At 64.7% G+C, this 19,266-nt stretch overlaps 1 protein-coding gene across 1 annotated transcript; it reads right to left on the bottom strand.

Moving 5' to 3' along the window:
• Window positions 1-6,034: 6,034 nt before the first annotated feature.
• On the bottom strand, window positions 6,035-18,646 carry CRLF2 (cytokine receptor like factor 2). Its single transcript, XM_036235748.1, has 8 exons — window positions 18,441-18,646; window positions 17,159-17,261; window positions 15,656-15,837; window positions 14,372-14,505; window positions 10,985-11,147; window positions 10,035-10,140; window positions 7,858-7,942; window positions 6,035-6,289 (listed from the first exon to the last, which is right to left on the bottom strand). The coding sequence occupies exons 1-8, from the start codon at window positions 18,505-18,507 to the stop codon at window positions 6,035-6,037; spliced, it is 1,095 nt and encodes a 364-aa protein (XP_036091641.1). The 5' UTR covers window positions 18,508-18,646.
• Between the last annotated feature and the right edge of the window lie 620 nt (window positions 18,647-19,266).

Below are 19,266 nucleotides of genomic sequence, written 5' to 3'. Positions count from 1 at the left end.
TATCTCTCCAAAAACTTATCTCCTTTCCCGGAAATGCCCTTCACCTAGTAACGTGGCCTCGAAGCCCTAAAATCCTAATCGCCCTTATCAGTGACTCACGGGAGAGACCAGAACAGGACGTCCCGAAAGGAGCCTGTCGGTGTGGGGCTCGCTTGGGGTTAAAGGCCACTGAGAGCCAGCTGAGGCAGGAGAAGCCCCCAAAACAGGGGACATGTTTTCCTTTTGTAAAGAAAATTCTCGTTCATCCAAAAAAGGCCCATTTGCGAGGTGGCTCCTTGCCTCTCGTCACTGGAAGGAGAACTGATTGAATCTCTGTGACAAACCCCGCTAAGCAGCCTTCTTCAGCGGACTGTGCTGGTCCCTTTCCTGTAACTTGCCCCCCCCCACCCCCGCCCCCGCGCAGGAGTCCCAAATGCCTCGTCCTTCGTTCAGCCGCACGTGGAGCTTTGGCCTGTTCTCGCCACCTCGGCATCACTCACTTCTGAGTCCTCTTGGGCGTAGACGGGGTGCAGGGCCCAGAAACGGCGTGTGCATGTCGGCCGTTAGCCGCCTGGGGCCAGTGGGCTGTGCAGGGGAGGCGGGCGGGGGATGTGCAGTGCGCAGAGCAGACGCCCCCGTCCGGCACCACTCCTGCATCCCGAACGCGTGCACGGGGCCCGCGCGACCCAGCGCCAGTGTCTTTCCCTTGTTAATCTGTCTTCTGTCTGTTTAATTCACAGGCCTCGGGTGCGGAACCTAAGAGGGTACAGATGACGTGTTTCTTCTGATACAGTTCTAAGCCGTCTGTGGACTTGCGTGGCGTAAAGATCCCTCGGGAGAAGGGTCTGGAAGCAGAGTGTCCTACAGACACACAGTGCTCCCTGCAACGGGACTCGGGGCCTCTGTCCCCACACTTCCCCAGCCCCGGGCTCGGCAGTGAGTGACAGGCTGACACGTCTCTGAGGCAGCAGAGGCCCCACCACGGGGACTTTGCCGGACTCTGAGCAGCTCACAGAAGCTACAAACAGTGGCAGCCGGGAGCCTGGACGTCTGGGGCGGGGGGCCCGATGTGGTCTCCTGTTTGTCACTTTGCCTGTCACCAGAGACCCGTGGCTGCCGGGCCCGGGTAGGGTCTGCGTGCACTCTGCCTCGAGAACCTTGCAGCTCCACGCCGCCCTGAGCCACGCTGCTCCCTGTGCGGCCCTTGTCCAAGGGCTCCAGGACTTCGCCGCCCTGAACAAAAGTGTCCCCACCAGGCTGCTGTTGTGTTAACAATAAACATGAATGGCAAAATGAGTAACGGAAAAGCAAGGCTGGGAGAGCTTCCCCCCGGCCGCTCGGGACGTGGAGAAATCTCCACGTGGAATAAGAAACGTGACCGTGGCCTCCGCAGACGTCAGCACCCCAAGACGGGCGGCCTGGCTGCTCCGACGTCATTTCCATCTGTCGCTGGGAAGCGGGGGGGGGGGGGGCTTGTTGGCAAAAGCGTGTTCGAAATAGGATTTTTAGGGAAAAAAAATGCAACAAACCTTCCAAAGACCTGCATCTCCAGAGGCGCTTTGACAGTGCCAAGTTGGAGAGACTCTGCCGTCATTACGTAACAAGGACGAGGTAACGAACCTGCGGATGGAGGCGGCTGTCCATGGCCGACACATCGGAAAGGACGCTAACGTCCATCGCTCAGGCAACAGAGGAGTGCGAGGCCCCCGAGGACGTCCCGAGGAGCGAGGGTTTCGGGATCTTTCCATGCCCGTTGCGTGGAGCGGGGCCAGCCGGGTGGAGTGGGCGTGCGCTAGTCCTGAGCGGCAGGACTTCTCGGGGCCTCGCGGCGCGGGCTGTCCCCATGGCGGCCGCAGGGCCGCTGACGTTTACACGTCTATGAAAATCGGCCCATCTGGTCCCTCGCCCCGTTTCTCAATGTCCACCTGGAACCCTTGGAAAGTTCTGAGATGACTCCGAAGGCTCAGCTGCCACCCAGGACACCTTCACGACTCGCTTCGGATGCCAACGCGTGACTCGGACACGAAAAAGCCTAAAACCCCGTGTTTCCAGCTCGAGACGCAGAGACCGCCCGGATACGAACCCCGGGCGTCCAGGGGGAACACCGACAATTCCCTAGTCACGGGGGTCTCGCCCCGGCCAGCTGTGCCAGGGGGACAAACCCAGGCACCAGGCCGGGTGCGTAGTGACCCACCAGCAGCCGCCTCGCTCATTCCAAGATCGGCCGACGAGGCACCACGCTGCACTCAGCACGCCGGCTGCGTGTGCGTGTGTTTAAGTTGCGTTTGCTTCTAAGAACGGTGGGGAAAAAAGTGCTTTTGACTGAGGAGCTGTTGCCTCTCATCCCCGGCAGCTCAGCGCGTCCTAAATCCCTGTTTTGTTTAGTTTTTTTTTTCACCCCTTTTTATTGGCGAGCATTACAGAGGCAGCATGTGTAGCCTTTAAATTGTCGTCTTAGGGGATTTTTCTAAGTTGAAGAAATGGGAAATGTAGTCAGCAGCGACGCTAACCAAACACAGACGTTTTTATGACGTATTTCTTCACAATAACCAGAGGCCCCTCTCAAGGCCAGCGCATGTCTGGGAAATGTGTTTCCTCTGTTGAAAACCTAAGTGATTTTCCTGCATAATAGGGACCCACGGAAAGCACCCATCTCGTGGGTGACGAGACTCGGTGATTCGTGCTTAAGTACGATGGGATTTTCATCAACGTGAAGTTTTTTGTTGTTGTTTGTTTGTTTGTTTTTACGAAAAGCTACGAGTTTACTAACATAACATCTTCCAACATGCATCAAAGTTTCAAGCAGGACATTTTGAATTTCTGACGGCCCATTTGTCTCGAGGGACGTCCGGCCACAGGTCTTTACGTCCAGATGCCGGATGCACGTGCACGTGCTGAGTGACTGTCCCCTGAAGCATCCTGCAGCTGGCCCCCGGGGACTCGGGGCTGAAGCGAATGTGAGCTCTGCACGAGGGAGAGGGGCCCCCGTTTCTCCCTGCTGGAGGAGAACCACACGCCAAGGGCAGATGGCACAGTGCAGGGAGTGTGTCGGGCCGGAATTTGGGGTGTCATCAGTGTGCGGGTGTCCTGGACCTGCTGTAACAAAGCGCCCCAAAGTGGACGGGTTAGAAGAACAAAAATGTGTCCTCCCCCGTCCTGGAGGCCAGCAGGATGACATCAGGGGTCCCAGGGCCTCGCTCCCTCTGGGGGCCCCAGGGGAGGGTCCTTCCTGTCTCTCCCAGCGACTGGGGGCCCTGGGCGTCTCCGGGCTGGGACACTGTCGCTGGGTGTAGGGCCACCTGCGCCAGGGCAACCTCATGTCGCCCCTTATTTTGATCCCCTGTGCCACGTGAAGTGACTCGCTGGTTTGGGGGCTTATGGTGTGGACACATTGAGAGACCTTTCCGAGCGCCCCGGCCAGTGGGGAGGGGACCGAGGATAGTGGTGGCAGCTGGCACGGGCAGGGACGCCTCTGCCTGGGCCACACGCGAGCCGAAGGAACCCGCGCTCATCGTGGGGTGCTTGCCGACCATTACAGGCTAAACTGTGCACCCCCAAAACTACACACCAAAGCCTGAACCCCAGGACCTCAGAACGTGGCTGGCGGTGGACACGGGTCTTTCTTTACACAAGGCGTTAGGGTGAAATGAGGTCACCGTGGCGGCCACGATCCCGCGGGACTGTGTCCTCAGGAGGAGGGGGGATGGGGACAGACACACGGAGGGACCACGTGAGGACGTGGGGAGGGGACGGCGTCCACACGCCCAGGAGGGGGGCCTCGGGGCGACCGGCCTCGGACGTCAGCCCCCAGAGCTGCAACTCCACTCGTCTTTGCGGGGTAACCCGCCCCTCCCCCCGCTCCGGGGTCCCTGCTGCGCGGCCTGAGGTGACCGAGACCACAGCTGACCCCGAGGAGAGACATGGGTCACTGGGAGCAACAGGCAGTCGCTAGGCCGGGCCGGCGCATGTCGGCCGGGGTGTCCGGGCTGAGGGGTGGCTGCAGCCGGGGGCGGGGCGCCCCAGAGGGGCAGGCGAGGCTGTGCGTGAGCCTTCGTCCTGCGAACCGAGCTCAGCCGCCCTTTCCTGCCCTGGACAATGAGTGTCCTCGCTCGGGGGAGCGCACACGGGTGTGTCAGGCACGCGTGCACACGGCCGGGCACACGTGCACCCCCCCCCGGGATGGGCTGGGGACAGCGGATCACCGGGCAGTGAGCACGTCACGGGGATTTAACGTGAACGTCCCTCGATCTCTCGCGAGGCGAGCTGCTCGGTGCGGGAGTAAAGATCCGAGTTCAGAACAACATGGGGAGAGACTCACGGACACAGACAGCACCGGCCGCCAGGCGGGGGGGCCGCGGGAGGGGACACGGTGCCGCCGGTCGCAGGAAGTCAGGGGGACGTGGCCACGGCCCAGGGGACAGAGCCAGTGACAGCGCGAGAACCAGGGTGGTGCCAGGCGGGGACGGCCCTGGGGGGGGGGTCACTGCGTAAGCTACGTGCATGTCTGAGCGCGTGCTGCGCGCCTGACGCTGACGTCACATGAGCCTCACCCGTAACGGAGAAGAAACTAGAAACGAAGAGCGGCTTCCGTGAAGAGAGAGCCGAGCTCACGGCGCGAGCAGAGCCTGTGCAGAGGCCGCCGGAGGGCCAGCGTCTGGGCGTCACGGGCCACCCGGGCTGCTGGCTCCGGGTCCCCATGCCGCAGGTGGCCACAGTGACACAGGACACTCGCCACCCGGCCACGTCGGGCTGCTGGACCCGGGCGCGGAGACGGCTGTGAGCCGCCGGCTCCCGGGTCGGCTCCCGGTCACGGTTTTCATTCATCTCCCCGTTGCCACGGGACAGAACGCGACTTTGCTGACACGTGAAGGTCTGACAGCTGTGACGGCCGGAAGGAGAGTGGGGCGCTGTCACGTGGACCCCCCAGAATATGCTTTGGGGGGCTGTGCCTGGGGGGCCCCCACCTGCTCCTGGGACGCCGAGCCACGGCTTGTCCCTGGCCTCTCTGCACTGTGTCCCTGCAGGATGGTGATGCCCCCGTCCCAGCCTTCTCGGGGATGAGGGCCGGCCTGCTTCTGGCACCTGGCCCCAAACTGCAAAACCCGAACCCTGCAGATACGACCAAGCAGCCGTGAGTTCCTGAGGATGAGAAGGGACAGCTTGCTCCGCGGGGCAAGGCAGGGACACTCCTTCCGAGTGCAGGCCCCGCGGCGGGGGCCGGGGCTGCTCCTCTGTCACTCAGAGACAAAAGGCCTTTCTTCCTGCTGCGCCTTCGGGGACGGTTCTCAGGGTGGGGGGCGGGGAGGAAATGTTTTCATTGTGCTTCCCCGAGCCCCCCACACACAGACTCAGCCGATGGGGCACGGGCTGCAGAGAAAGAAAGAGAGAGAGGGGTGGGGGTGGGGGGGCAGGCAGGGCACCCCGCGGGGTCTCAGGGACCTGGGGACGGTGCCGACCTGCCCCCCCCCTCCACCAACCCAGCGTCAGGCGAGTTCCCAGAGTCAGGCTTTTTTTTTTGTCTTTATTTCAATGAAAAAGGAAAAAAAAAAAAAAAACAACACGGAGTTCGCAGTCCACGTGGCCGGGGCTGGGTGGGGCGGGGGGTGCTGAGCGGCGTCCGGAGTCTGTGGTCAGCACAGGCGGGGTCTCCGAGGACGAAATCTCTGCGTTCGGGCCACGCGGTGCGTCCCCCTCGGCTGCAGAGCTGGGGCTGGGTGGGCGTCGGGCGGCAGGTGCTCGCTCCCTGGCTGCCGGCGCCCGGGCCTCGGGGATCGGGCAGGGAGGAGGCGGGGCGAGGGCTCTGTCTGTCCCTGGGGAGGGAGGCGCCACGGACAGACGTGCAGACCTCAGGCACGAGGACGCCGCCGCGTGAGCCCCGGGGGCCCTGCGGCGAGGAACGTCCCTCCTGCCCGCAGCCTCCCGGGCGGGGACGGGAGCCGCGTGCGTCCTCGGGGGCCGGAGCCGCCGGCATCCCCGGCCTGGGCCGCGTCCCCGAGAAGCCCAGCGGTCCATAAATGTCCACGCACGGCCGCGGCTGGCCCGGGGCTGGCGTCGCTCACAGAGTCACGTACGCGTTGTCGCCGATCAGGAACGTGAAGCCGGCGAGGCAGACCTCGTCCTTGCCGGGCGGCGGCTGGCCGCGGGGCTGGCCGGGCTGGCCGGCGGCGTCCGGGGCCCCCGCCGGCGTCACGCGAGCCGGGGCCGGGGCCGCGGGCAGCGGGACCCCCGGGGCGTCCTCCACCACGCATGCGCGCTCGCCGTGCTCCACCTTGCTCAGCACGGCCACGTTCTGCGTGTCGTGGATCCACTCCTGCGGGGCCGAAGGTGCGGACTGAGATGCGAGCATGCGCGCTCGGCCCCCGGGCCCAGCCCAGCTCCTTCCCGGCTGGGCGACCAGCGTCTCGGGCGGCGTGGTGACCAGCCAGCCCCAGAGGCTGAGCAGGAGCAGGGCCTGGGGCGAAGGCCGCCCCAGGGGGCTTTGCTGCTGCCCGCATCCCTTCCCTGCGCCCCGCAGGGGTCTGCACCGCCCCCCCCCCACGCACACCGCTCCCCACAGGGGTGACTCTGAGCTGAGACACACAGAGCAGAGGACGCCGCCGCCCCTTCTGCCTGGGACCATGGCATCCACTTCCCCTTTATGAAGAAACTTCCGTCTGCACAGGGGCCTCGTCCCCTCCCAGGCCCAGGCGGCACCTGGGACAAGCCCGCCACACAACGACCCCCACTCGCCAGGCGTTTCCTGCGCCCCCCCCACCAGGCCTGGGCCCAGGCTCCGCTCCTCTGAGGGCTTTTCTCTTCTTCCCTATGGGCGCCCCCTCATCTGTGTAGGGCGCCCCCTCATCTGTGTGTAAAATACGCCTCCTCTCCTGTTCATCTCTCTTTTTAATCTCCCTTTCCCCTCCCCCTTAATTATAGTCCTCGGGCACGGAACCCGAGGGAGTAGAGGGAAAATAACGTCCCCCTGATTTTCTTCATCCCCCACACCTAAGAAGCTCTGAAGTTCACCTTGTTCTTGTCGGACGTGGAATGGTGCAGACACTTTGCCTAAAATAAATGTATTCCTGAGTCCCAGTGCCCAGGACCTGTGACTGTGGCTTTGTGTGAAAACAGGGTGTGTGCAGCGTGATTTTTGAGGAACCTGATGAGTCCTCCTAGAGCAGGTGGCCCTAAACCTAGTGACACTGCCCTTAGTACAGACAAAACAAGAGACACACAGACACAGAGAAGCCACGTGCAGATGGAGGCAGAGACGGGAGGGACGCGGCCACCAGCCCCGGCCGCCTGGGGCCCCCAGACCCTGGGAGAGGCAGGGAGGCCCCTCCCCTGGGGCCTCCGGAGCGAGCGAGGCCCTGGGACCTATGATGTCCCACCGCTGCCCCCCAGAACGGGGGGAGGGTAACTCTGTGGTGTTTTCAGCCTCCAGCACCTCCGAGAGGGCGGCAGCCCCAGCGACTGAAATGACAGGGAGCTCAGTGTCCTGTGAGGCCCCCGCGCGCGGCCCCAGCGCCTGCCGCTCAGCCGCTCCGCGGAGCACTCGCCCGGCGGGGTCACAGCCGCCCCAGACGCTGCACAGCGGAAGTTCCCGCCCGGCGCCGGCCCCGCAGGAGGCTCACACGGCTTCCTGCGGAGATGGGCGGGCGATTAGGCTGAGCAGGTGCGCACCGGGGCTGCTGATCTCCCCGCTGATTTACAGCCCCGAGGCTTCCGGGACCCTCTGAGCCGCCGCCTCCGACCCCGAGCTGGGAGCGCGGAGCTGCCGTGCGCAGGTCAGGGGCTCGCGGCCGTGTTGAGACCCAGCAGCCGGGAAACGGGGGGGGGGGGGGGGGGGGGGGCGGGGGCGAGCAGGGCGTGACGAGGCAGCACAGGAACCGGCGTTACCTGGAAGTCCCCCCGGTGCGCGTCGAACAGCCCCGGGAACGAGGCCTTGGGGTCGGGCACGCTGGGCATGAGCAGCTTCCTGACGCTGAAACGAACACAGACAGCCGGTCAGGCGGGGCGCGAGCCGGGCTCGGCTGCGAGGCGCAGGGGCCCTGCACGCGGCTCGCGAGGGCCGCGGACGGCGACCTCGCACACCCGGGTCCCTGGCGCAACCGAGGCCTCCGTTTCGAGGCGAGCGCCGCCCCCCCCCCACCGGGGTCCCCAGCACCCACCACCCCCCAGGTGGGGCACAGAACACCGCTCCACACAGGATGGCCCCACCACGCAGGAATGCTTATCCCCGGTCGCTGGGGCCTGCGCTGAGCTGCGTCTCCCCAGACTCGTGGGCTGAAGCCCTGAGCCCGGGGGGACTGGACTGGGAGGTGGGTTTTCAGGAGGCGAAGCCACGGAAAGGAGGTGACGAAGATGGGCCCTGAGGGTGAGCAGCGGGGACACCCCAAAGCAGGCCGCCACGAGACGCTGGTTCTTTGCAGGACGCGTAGACAGACAAGGGCTCTGTGAACCCCCAGCCCGTCTCCCCAGATTCATGGCGTCCCAGCCCCTTTCTGCAGAGGCCGCTACCCTTGGTCGAGCGCCCCCTGCCCGCAGCGGAAGTAAACGCAGCGTGTTCACCGTAATTCCACGGGACAGACTTTATCCACGCAGTTCCCTCCTTCCCACAATGGATCCGTGAAGAGGCCCACGCGGGCCACTCCTCTGAAGGGCCCCTTCTGCACACTCTATCACCCTTCATTGCAATGGTTTAATTTCTTTTCTTCGAAGTCCCCAAGAGTGTAAAATTATTACATCAGTAAAGAAACAGATACCTTTTCTCCTGTTATCTGTCCGTGGACAGTTTAATTCACAGGTCCCGGGGAAGGAACCTAAGAGGTTGTAATTTACGGTACTCCTAACCTACTACGACTGCCGTCTCTGCGCCAAGAGGCAGAAACAGCAGGGATGCGTGAGCCCGTGGACGAAAACCCGTGTGAGCACATGGCAAGAAGACAGCTGTGCACACGCTAAGGACGCAGGACGCGGGAGGGACCAGCCTTGCCCACGCCTGGACCTGGGTCTCGGACATGCAGCACCCAGGACGGGGAGAGAACAAATTCTTGTCGTTCACGTGCCCAGTGTTCGCCGGTCTCATGGGGAAGCGCTAGGAAACCAACAGTCGGTTTCACAGTCGCCGAGAAGGCGGGCTTTCCGTGAAGACAGGCCAGTGCGGGACTTTCCAGGAAGGGCACCCTTCTGGGTCCTTCAGTTCTGCGTTCAGACCGCCACACACGTCGGCTGTCCACTCTCTTTTCCGACGGTGCCATCGCATGGCCAGCGTGTCAGGGACTTCTACCCGAGCCGCTTGAGGAGGCAGGACTGGACCGAGGTCACGGCTGACGGGCAAGGCGCTAAGGACGCGTCCTCGTGCTGCGTGTAGCTGTGACGGGGACGCGCGTGACGCCGCCCAGGTCAGCCCAGCCCAGACCCGGAGCCTGCGCGCTGCAGCGGGCAGATCTGTGTCTCTACCCCGCTCCGCCGTTGCTATGGGAACGCCATCCGGAGAAGCGGACGCGGCCCGCGCGCCCTGGGCATCGAGCATGCGCGCGTCCTTAACGGCCGAACACCTGCGCCGCCGTAACTTTCAGCACAGGTGCACACAGCTGCGGTCAAATCGTTGTGTCGAAGGTTAACAGAGAAAACGACTGAACGGAATGTTCTTGAAATGCTGTCTCGCGTCCCAAGGATTATCATTCGGTCGCGTAACCGGAGCTAAAAAGCAGACGAGCTTTTCTCAGGCAAGTCTCGTCCCTTCACGGATCAAATCGTGTGCGCGAAGGTGTCGTGATCCACGTCAGCGCCCGGCACGCTGAGGGGGACAGGAGTCTCGCTCGGTGGGGTCTGCGCAGGAAGCCGGCGACTGCGCTGCTCGCAGGGGACGCGGGTCTGCGCCACGGTTTCCGAGGCGACAGTCCCTAGGAAGCAATGCTTCTGTCCTGAGCCGCTGCTCGCGGGTCCGCCCCCGTCCCCAGAATGTCCCCTTGGCCTGGAGTGCAGGGCGCGGGACGCGGGGCCCGGCGGAATAACCCCGTCGGGCGCGGGCCCTTCCCCCGGCTGTGGACACGTGGGAAGCAAGCCCTCACCTCCGCAGCTTCCACAGCAGCAGCAGCAGCAGGGACAGCAGCGTGAGCACCACCGCCGCGGAGATCAGGACGAACTTCGGGAAGAGCGCTCTGTCCCGACACGAGTCTGCGGGGAAACAGAGCGGGCACCGTCGGTGCCGGGCACGGCGCGCGATCACGCTCGGCTCTGCCCCCCGCCCCGCACGGCGTCCCTGTGCCAAGGTCGGCGCCGGCAAATCCGTGGAAAGTGTCCCGGAAGCAGAGCTGGTGTCTCCTCCTGGACGCACACGTGGCCGACACCACGGGAGGCCGGGGACACTCAGCCCCCTCCCCCGGACACCTCCCTGTGCCGGCCCTGGGGGCATCTGGGCTTGACTTGGGCTGTTATCCATCCATCCATCTATCTATCTATCTATCCATCCATCCATCCATCCATCCATCCATCTATCATCTATCTATCATCTATCTATCTATCTATCTATCTATCTATCTATCTATCTATCTATCTATCATCTCTCAACTATCCATCTATCCACCCATCCACCCATCATCCATCCATCATCTTTCTATCTATCTATCATACATCTATCGTGTCTTCTATCTGCACATCTGCACCTATATCAGTCCAAGGACATCCATAAATGCCGCTTGTCATTGTTGCTGAGTTAATAGAAGTGAAAAGTAAGAATCGGCCGCACGAAGGAGGAAGAAGCAGACAGAGGAGCGTCTTTCCACTGATCTCAGCAGGAGGGATGGAGGTTGTGTGTGCTCTCAGGTGCTGGCCTGTCCTCATCCCCGGGGCACAGTGCTGGCCTGTCCCCTCCCCCAGGCACGGAGCAGGCCTGTCCTCTCCCCTGGGCACGGAGCTGGCCTGTCCCCTCCCCCAGGTGTGGTGCTGGCCCGTCCCCTCCCCCGGGCACGGAGCAGGCCCGTCCCCTCCCCTGGGCTGCGACACCGCCTGCAGACATTACCTCGCAGCTCGCCATTCTGCAGGTGTGCTACGTCTGACCAGTCGCTGGGGTAGGTGTCAGGGCCATAGATGGACTTGTCTGTTCTCACTCTGGCCCGGAAGAAATAGCATTTGTCAGCGTCCAGGCCCTCCATGGTGATGCGGCACGTCTCCTCCTCCCTGGACTGCAGTTAGAGACAAACGCGACCGTCAGAGCCTGGGCCGCGGCTGGGCCTGTTCCCGCAGGCAGCCGGCGGCGCGGCGGCCTCTTCCTCTGTCCACGTGCTGGTCTTTCAAAGAGCACCATCGGGCAACAGATGGGGCCACACATCTGTGCTCCCCTCCGAAAAGGAAGGAAAAAACATAGCAAACCACGTACGGGCGCCTCGGAGGCATTACTGAGTGGTGACAACGTCTTCCTTTTTTTTTTTTTTTAAAAAAAAGGCAATTTTTTTTTTATGAATGCAGAAGGAATGCCTGCTTACTTTCGAGATTGCAGAAACCGTGCACACACACACAACAAAGGCCAAATAAAAAACCTAAAAACCTTTTTTTTTCTAGCTCCAAAATATCACCACCAGGAAAAAAATTGCTGTTGTTTATTTCCCACTCTTTCTTGATTTTCACCAGAACACAATGCTTTTCGGGACGCGTGGCTTCTCCCCACGAAACATTCTTTAAACCACCCTTTGGCAGCTCCTTCAGTTTTTGATTACACAGCTGGACCGCAATCTCTTTGACCGTTCTCGTACTGTAGGACACTCAGGTGTTCTCATGCTTTGCATTTTTTTTTTTAAGATAATACTCCAACAGACACATTTCTGCATAGATCCTCATCTGCATTTTGAATTTTATCCTTAAGATCAATTTCTGAAACCGCCAAATCAATAGGTCAGAAGCAGGACCACGCAGGGCCTCTGGAAGGCGGTCGGCACTCCACGCCACTGAAGAGAGCCGCCCGGATGAGCCGCCGGCTGCGCGCGCGAACTGCTCGGTCCCCTGCGGCTCGACTTCGCGTTCCCGGGATGGTCGCGACCGTGCCCCCGTGGCCGCAGCTCCGAGCTCCTCCGTCCCTGTCCTCGCGGGCCGCCTCTCCCTCCCGGACGTCCGGCCGCCTCGTGAGGCCCCTCAGCCCCTCGTAGCGGCCACTTCTGTGCTTAGCCCAGCGTCTGTGGTCGCGACGTGAGTCACACGGACTCCGCGGCACCCTCCCCCGCTCCCGATGCGTCACTCGGGGACGCCCGTTTTGCCGCAACGCTCCACCCTCCTTCGGTGCGTTGCAAAGTCTCCAGCTCGGGCGATGCTGCCAACCGGTCAGCAAGGCGGAAGGCGACCGTGGCACCGCTGGCCGCCCGGCCCGCTCACTCCCGCGCTCCCGGTCGCCGCTCTGACCCCCGCCGTCACCCGCCTTCGCCCGTCTTCTTGCGGACACGGAGCCCGGGGTCGTAAAACAGAACCGAGCAGCCACCGACGGGGCCGTTTCGTCCGCACACGGAGGTGAAGCCACAGACATGCTCGGCGATGGTCGCAGGCAGACTGACAGCCCGGAGACCCCGGACGCACGGCCTTCGAACCACGACAAGGGGACAGTCAGGGCACACCAGGGCGGGCGTGGGGTGGGTGGCCGGAGCCGTGCTGCACACTGGGTCAGGCTTCTGGGTTCAGTCACGGGCCCCGGAAGCAAGCGCCGAAGCCCCAAAGGCCCGTGCCCACGAGTGTCGGTGTATCTGGAGAGAGTCCTCGCAGACGTGGAGACGTCAGGACGTGCGCGTTAGGGTCGATGAGTCCTCCCACGGCGGGAGCGCACAGGCGCAGAGGGGAGGCGCGCCCTTCGCCAGCGGGGCGCGGGCGTAGGGGCGTGGCCTCGAGGCGAGGTGCCCCGAGGGCCCCGGAAGCCCCCGACAGCTGGGAGAGGGGCCGGGAGCAGAGTCCCCAGACAGAAGCACCCCGCCGGCACCGCCACCCCCACCCCAGGCGTCCGGGCCCAGCACCGTGCGGGGGACGCGTCTGTCCGTGCGGCCGTGCGGGAGCCGCGCAGCTGGGCAGCGCGAAAGCCTCCGTGTCCGCTTGGGGAACCACCCCGTGTGATGTCCAGGGCAGACCGCGGAGCCCGCGGCTCCGGGAGGCGCCGTGACCACAGCTGCAAACCGAGCCTGGACCCCGCAGCCGCGTCCCGAGTCCCGCTGGGGCTCAGCGGTGTGGGGCTCGTCGCCGCGCGGTGGGCCGTGCGCCCGGAGCGCAGCTCCGCAGGCTCAGCGCTCCTTCCCTCGGGCTCCCTCCGCGGGCCCCCTCAGGCTCCGGAGTGGGGGCGGGGAGGACACCGCCCAGCTGGGAGCGACGGGGCCGAGGCCCTGAGAGCGAGCGGGTGAGGGCGGGGAGCCCAGGCCGGCCACGGACCGCCTCTGGGAGCTGGCCCGGATGCCGGGCCGCCCCGCCTGACCTGTGGGTCGTGAGGGCGCTGTGTGACAGCAGGTCGAGGGGACAGTGACCACGCGGGGGTCCATGCGTGGGTGGGTTGCTCTGTCCTTGTACACAGCGTGCGAGCGTTTCACGGCCCCCAACCTGACTCTACGTCCTCCCTGGGGAGGCGGAACCTTCCGGAAAAGCCTGCTCCTCCTCGCCTTGCCTCCCAGCGCCCTCGGCCGCCTGTCCTCTGCCCCCTCCCCCTGTACGTATGTTTCTGGTCTCCGTCCCCCTCCGCACGTTGGTCCACGGGTCCCCCTGCCGCCTGCACAGATGCAGCCAGCTGGACCGCGGCCAGAGTGACCGGTGCCCAGCAGCGAGAGGCGCCCTGACCGGGGCCGGCGACCTGCTCAGTGCCCGGCGGCTGCATCTCGAACGAGCTTGGCAGAGGTCCCTGCGGCACGTGCGGGCCCCGTGGAGGCCCCGCGTCCTGGGCGGAGAGGCCGGTGGGACTCGCCCCGCCTCTGGGGCCCCTGCTCTCTGCTCTGCGCGGAGGGGTTAATGCCAGCGGCCAAGCTCACGGACTCGGAGCCAGAAGCCGGCCCTGAGTATCTAGGACGCCCGGATGGTCCGGGTGTAATGACGGTGAATTTTACGTCCGCTTGCCGAGGTTGGGGTCCGGCTCCTAGGTGCCATGCCAGGCGAGCTGTCCCTGTGCGGGGATCAGCAGGTGTGACTGACGTTTCTAACCACTTGCCTCCTTCACGTGGGTGGGCCTCGTCTAATCAGGCGAAGGCGTCCGAAGCGAGACCGCAGCACCCCTGGTGACAAGCAGCCCTACGCAGGGCTGTGCCTGACCATCCGGCCTGCTGGCCGGGGACGGGCCACTCCAGGCAGCCGCACGACCGAGTCCCCACGGCCGGACTCGGCGCCGCGGGTCCGTCCCCGACCCCCCCGGGGACCCGCCTGCACCCTGGCCCCGCGTGGGCGGCAGCTCCCCACTCACCTGCCACTCGCTGTCGAATGTGCTGCGGTGCTGCACCTCGTACAGGAGACTTCGGAACGGCAGGTCGGAGCACGTCACCGTCACCGAGTCCTCCTGCCACTGGAAGCTCAGCCGTGCCGGGGAGCGGGGTTTCACTGGGGGCGAGAGACGGCGCCGTGGTCGTCACCCCGACCGAGGCGGACGCCGCACACGCCCGCAACGACGGCCCCGGGCTGCGTGGACGCGGGTCCTGCTGCCTCTGCCGGCCGCTCCTCCGGCGGCTCCCGGGGGTGCGGACGCCCTGGGTCCTGTTTACTGCGGGTTTTCACTGCAGCTACGAGGACCCGCGGGTGTGTCGGGGATCCGGCTCCCCAAAACGGCGTGAAAACGCTCGCGTTTCTGTGATGGGACGAATCGTGTCTGTCCCCCAAAACGCACGTGACGCGGGTGTGACCGCGTCCGGAGACGGGGTCCCCCGAGCGGGCTGCGTGTTAGCAAACAGACACTGCCGAGGGCTGAGGGGTGTCTGTGCACGAAATACGCTGAAGCCCCGTCTCCGGCACCTGCGAAGGTGACCTTGTGGGAAGACATGATCTCTGCAGACAAAATCGAGAAACGACAGTCGCCCCGGAGCAGGCGGCCCCAAGCACAATGACGGTGTCTTTACAAGGGACAGAAGGGGACAGACGCAGAACAGAGGAAATGGAGGTGCAGATGGGGGGGGACACGGCCCCCAGCCCAGGGACGCCTGGGGTGAGCAGCAGCCCCCCAAAGTTAGAAAAAGCCTGGGACAGACGCCCCGTCAGGACTTCCCGAGCCGTGGCTGGGCACGGGTTAGCATGACCCGCCAGCTGCCGGGGGTCTGTGATTCCACCCCCGGGACCTCGTACGGGGCCCGTGAGTAACTTATGAACAGGGGTCCGCAGAGCCCGTGGGATTCCGAGGTGGAGCTGTGACGCCCCGTGTCTCGCAGAAACGCAGACTAACGCGTAGACGCAGTGCGGCGAGGCTGTGTTTCCACAGTTCCCTAATCCCAGATGCGTGGCCGAGTCTCCAGCGCCCAGCGGAAAGCGGTGGCCCGGGGCCGGGGCAGGCGGGGTCCCTTGTCCCCGAGCGGGTCCCTCGTCCCCGAGCGGGGGCAGAGCAGCGTGCGGCACGCTGGGCACGTTAGGTCAGAGCACAGCGTTCCGGGGGCCTGCGGCTGCCCCCCTGGGCGGGGACGAGGGTTTCTGGAAGGCTGGCCCTCCCAGGCTGGGGCACGATGGGGCCACCACGCTGCAGCCGGGGCGGGGGACGGGCACTCACAGAATTCGCTGATCCACACGCTGTGGTTGAGCAGGGGGGCTGCGCCGTCCCACAGGGAGAGGCGGAGGATCGAGTCGCCCTGTGCGTCCAGCCGGCAGCCGGCCGTGCGGCCCCGTCGCAGGATGTAGTGGCCACACTGGCCGTAATCGGCTCTCTGGCTGCAGTCGTCATCCTCGCAGAAGCTGCGGGTGGAGCGCGGGGGCCCCTGAGCCGCGAGCGTCGTGCGCAGGGACCCCGCGACCCCTGTGCCCTCGCTGCCACACTGCTCGCCCGCGACAGACGGCCAGACCCGCCCACACGCAGCGTCCGCCGAGTCCAGGGCTCAGGGCCCCGGAATGTTCCAGACGCAGGGCGCGCACCGTGACCCTCCAGACTCCTGTGCTCGCCCTGCTCCTGGAGAGTGACTATGTGTGTGGGACGGCGTCTGCATGGACGTGACTGAGCGAAGGCTCTGAGGGGACGCTGTCCGGGAGCAGGTGGCCCTCAGCACAACTGTCGTTGTCGGAGTCACAGGAGAAGCCATGTGTACACGGAGGCAGAGATGGGAGGGACATGGCCACCAGCCCGGGGACACCCGGTGCCCCTGGACGCTGGGAGAGGCAGGGAGGACCCTCCCCTGGGGCGTCCGCAGGGAGCGAGGCCCTGGGACCGGTGGATCTCACACCCCTGGCCCCCAGGACCGGGGAGGACGCAAGTCCGTTGTTGTAAGACGTGCAGTTTGCAGCACGCCGTTACGACCACCCGGGAATTAATGCGGACGGACTTCGGGACGCAGGGTCACGCCGCTCTGAGCCGAAGGCCACGTTAATCAGGGTGGGGCAGGACCGGCCGCGTCTGAGCTGTTCCTGGATTTGCACAGCCATGGTGTCCAGCCTGGGGCCGGCTCAGGCTCCGTCCTTAACACTTCAAAGCCCCCCAGCATCTCGATCGAGACCCCCCGTTTTATCAACGAAGACGCCGATGCCCAGAAAACTCAGGGGACCATGCGTGTGGCCCCCCCACCCCGGAAACCCGGGGCGTATTCTTCTTCGGAAACCTGGTTCCCAAATCAGCTCATCTAAAAGTTTCCCTGTTCTGCGCTGCGGCGTGTTTATCTCACGGGTCATCAAACGGCTGACGAGCGACCTCAGGTCACGCCCCTCGCCCTGCAGAACCGAAACCGCGGGCGCTGGAAAAACCCTGCCTCCCACGGGGAGCCCGCGTCTCGCAGCGTGGCCGGCGGGGCCCTCGGGAGCCAGGCGTGCGGGTGCACAGCGGCCGCGGCCCCCCTGTGGAGCGCATCCCGCGGGGCGCATCCCGCGGGGCCGCTTTGCTGGGGACCTGCGTGGTTGCGTGAAGGTCGCCGGCACCACCTCCTGGGAACTCGGGGACCGGCGGCCGTGGCCGTGGTGGGCAGGGGGCCGAACGCCCCCTCCCGGCCTCGCTGCCCGGCCTGTCCCCGGCCTGTCCCCGGAGGCAGACGCGTTAGGCGCAGGGCGGCTCGTCCCCCCCCAGGCCACTTACGTGTACAGCAGTGTCACATTGGCCCCCGGGACTTCGCTCACATTCCACGTCACGTCCACCGTTTCGAAGTTAAAGTTGACGATGTGGAGCTGCAGGGCGTCTTCTGGGCGAAGCGGACAGAGAGAGCAGGCGGTGAGGCCGCGGTCACGCCGGGGGGACCCGCCAAGCGGGGGCGGGGACCCCGCGCGGCCGCGTCAAAGGCGCAGGCGCGTCCCTGACCTCCGCGAACAAGCCAGCGACGCCGCGCCTCGTAGGCACGGGGCACGGCCTGAAACGCGGCCGCCTGTCCCCCCAGCTCCCTGCCGTCCTCAGAGCTGCCGCGTCACAACGGCACGGAGAGGCCGAGGGCCGGCGGGGCCTTCGGTCTCCAAACGCGACGCAGGATTCAGCCTAGGTCTGGGTCGGCCACGCCGAGACCAGTCTGCGCGTGGGTTTCAGGGCTGGGCGCAGGCGCAGGCACACTGTGGGGACAAAGCTGGCTTTCCGCCCGCCGGAGAAGCCGCAAATACGCGAGGCTGGGACGGAGCCCGTGGTGCTGCGTTAGGAGCGGCAGTGTGAAGAGACGATAAGCAGGTCGTGGAGACGCGGATAGATGCGCAGATGTGTAAACACAGAGACAGACAGACAGACGGAAGATGATAGGTGATTGAAGGATGGAGAGACCGATCGACGGATGGAGGAAGAGATGGATGATGATGAGGATGATGATGACGGCGACGGCTAGATAGATGCATGATAGAGGCATGATAGACGATAGACGGCTAGAAACGTAGATACCTATTCGATAGATGATAGGTGAATAATACATGATAGATAGATCGATGATAGATGACAGACAGACAGACAGATAGATACATAGATAGATACATAGATACATACACACATACACACATACATAGATACATAGATAAATAGATACAGAGATAGATACATAGATACATCCACACATACATAGATACAGAGATACAGAGACACATAGATACGGAGACGGGCGGATGGGAGGGTGGGCGAGTGGCCCCCACGTGCAGCGCCCGGCAGGATGGGGGTGAGCGGGAAGAGGGCGGACCCCCATCCGCAGACACTGGCGCAGAGGGCTGGGGTCCCGGGGTCAGGCGCTCGCATCGCACGTCCAGCTCTGGGCAGCCCCCCCCGCTCCGCCCCGGAGGAAGACGCGGGGACCCCCAAGGCCCCAGCGCTGTGGGCTCGGCCCCGCTGCACGGCCTCCTGCTCTGCCCGCTGGGCACGGACGGGGTCCCCACTCATCCCGTGGTTCGGAGCTCACCGTGTCCCCCGGCACGGCCCCTCACTCGTCCAGAGTGAACCCCAAACCCATCCTGCAGTCTATCCATCTGTCTCCAGATCTACAGCCACCCGTCCCTCTGCCTGTCCCGATCCCACGGTCAGTGGCTCTCCACCCTGTGGAAATCATCAAGGACCCCCCCCCCCCAGAATGAGAACAGGCAGACCCGTTTCCCCAGAACTCGCCGTAGCGAGGGTGCCGGCAGCGGGCGGAGGGACGGCTTCGTGCTGGGCGGAGGGGACGGCTCGGTGGGGGGCGGCGGCTGCGGGCCCAGGACGGCAGAGTTGGCCCTGGGCGCGGGGTCCCGTAGGGGGCGTAGAGGAACCTGTCTGGACCCCTCTGGCTGGCCGTGGGTCGGGGGCACCGAGGGGCCTTTCCCGGCTCGCGTGTGCCACGCGGGCTCTCGGAATCGGTGGACCGCGGGGGCCACGTTTGTGGGTGCGCGAGCCAGGCCTTCCTCCCCCGAGGCAGATGCGGTTCTCCTGCTGTGCTCCGTGGCCATTCCTGAAGTCACCCCAAAGTCGCTGCCCGCAGGGTGGGGGGCCTGCAGCTCACTGCTGCTGGAGATGAGGGACACGGGGGGCCGTGGGGGACACGGGGAGGCTGCTGGGCAGTGCGCCCTTCCCCCGCGCTGACTGCCCTCGGGCCCTGCGTGGGGAGCAGGTGGCCACTGGGGCCTCGGCCAGCGTGCCGTCCGGCCCGGCCACCCGCTGTGGAAAGCGTCTGATCAGTCATCCAGGCGCCTGGTTTCCCAGCTGGAAGGCAGACGGGCGTGAGGGTCACCGCGTCCATCCGTGCCCCACACGGG

Source organism: Rousettus aegyptiacus, unplaced genomic scaffold, assembly GCF_014176215.1.
Source record: "Rousettus aegyptiacus isolate mRouAeg1 unplaced genomic scaffold, mRouAeg1.p scaffold_m13_p_19, whole genome shotgun sequence".
Taxonomy (NCBI): Eukaryota; Metazoa; Chordata; class Mammalia; order Chiroptera; family Pteropodidae; genus Rousettus; species Rousettus aegyptiacus.
The sequence above is the reverse complement of the archived record's forward strand: the minus strand, read 5'-3'. Positions and strand labels throughout refer to the sequence as shown.

Coding starts and splice junctions, on each gene's coding strand:
- CRLF2 (XM_036235748.1), bottom strand. CDS start 18,507: ATGGATAGACTGCAGGATGGGTTTGGGGTTCACTCTGGACGAGTGAGG. Junction 17,262..18,440: donor GGGCCGTGCCGGGGGACACG/GTGAGCTCCGAA, acceptor CGCTTCGCCCAG/AAGACGCCCTGCAGCTCCAC. Junction 14,506..15,655: donor CGTGTGGATCAGCGAATTCT/GTGAGTGCCCGT, acceptor TCTCGCCCCCAG/TGAAACCCCGCTCCCCGGCA.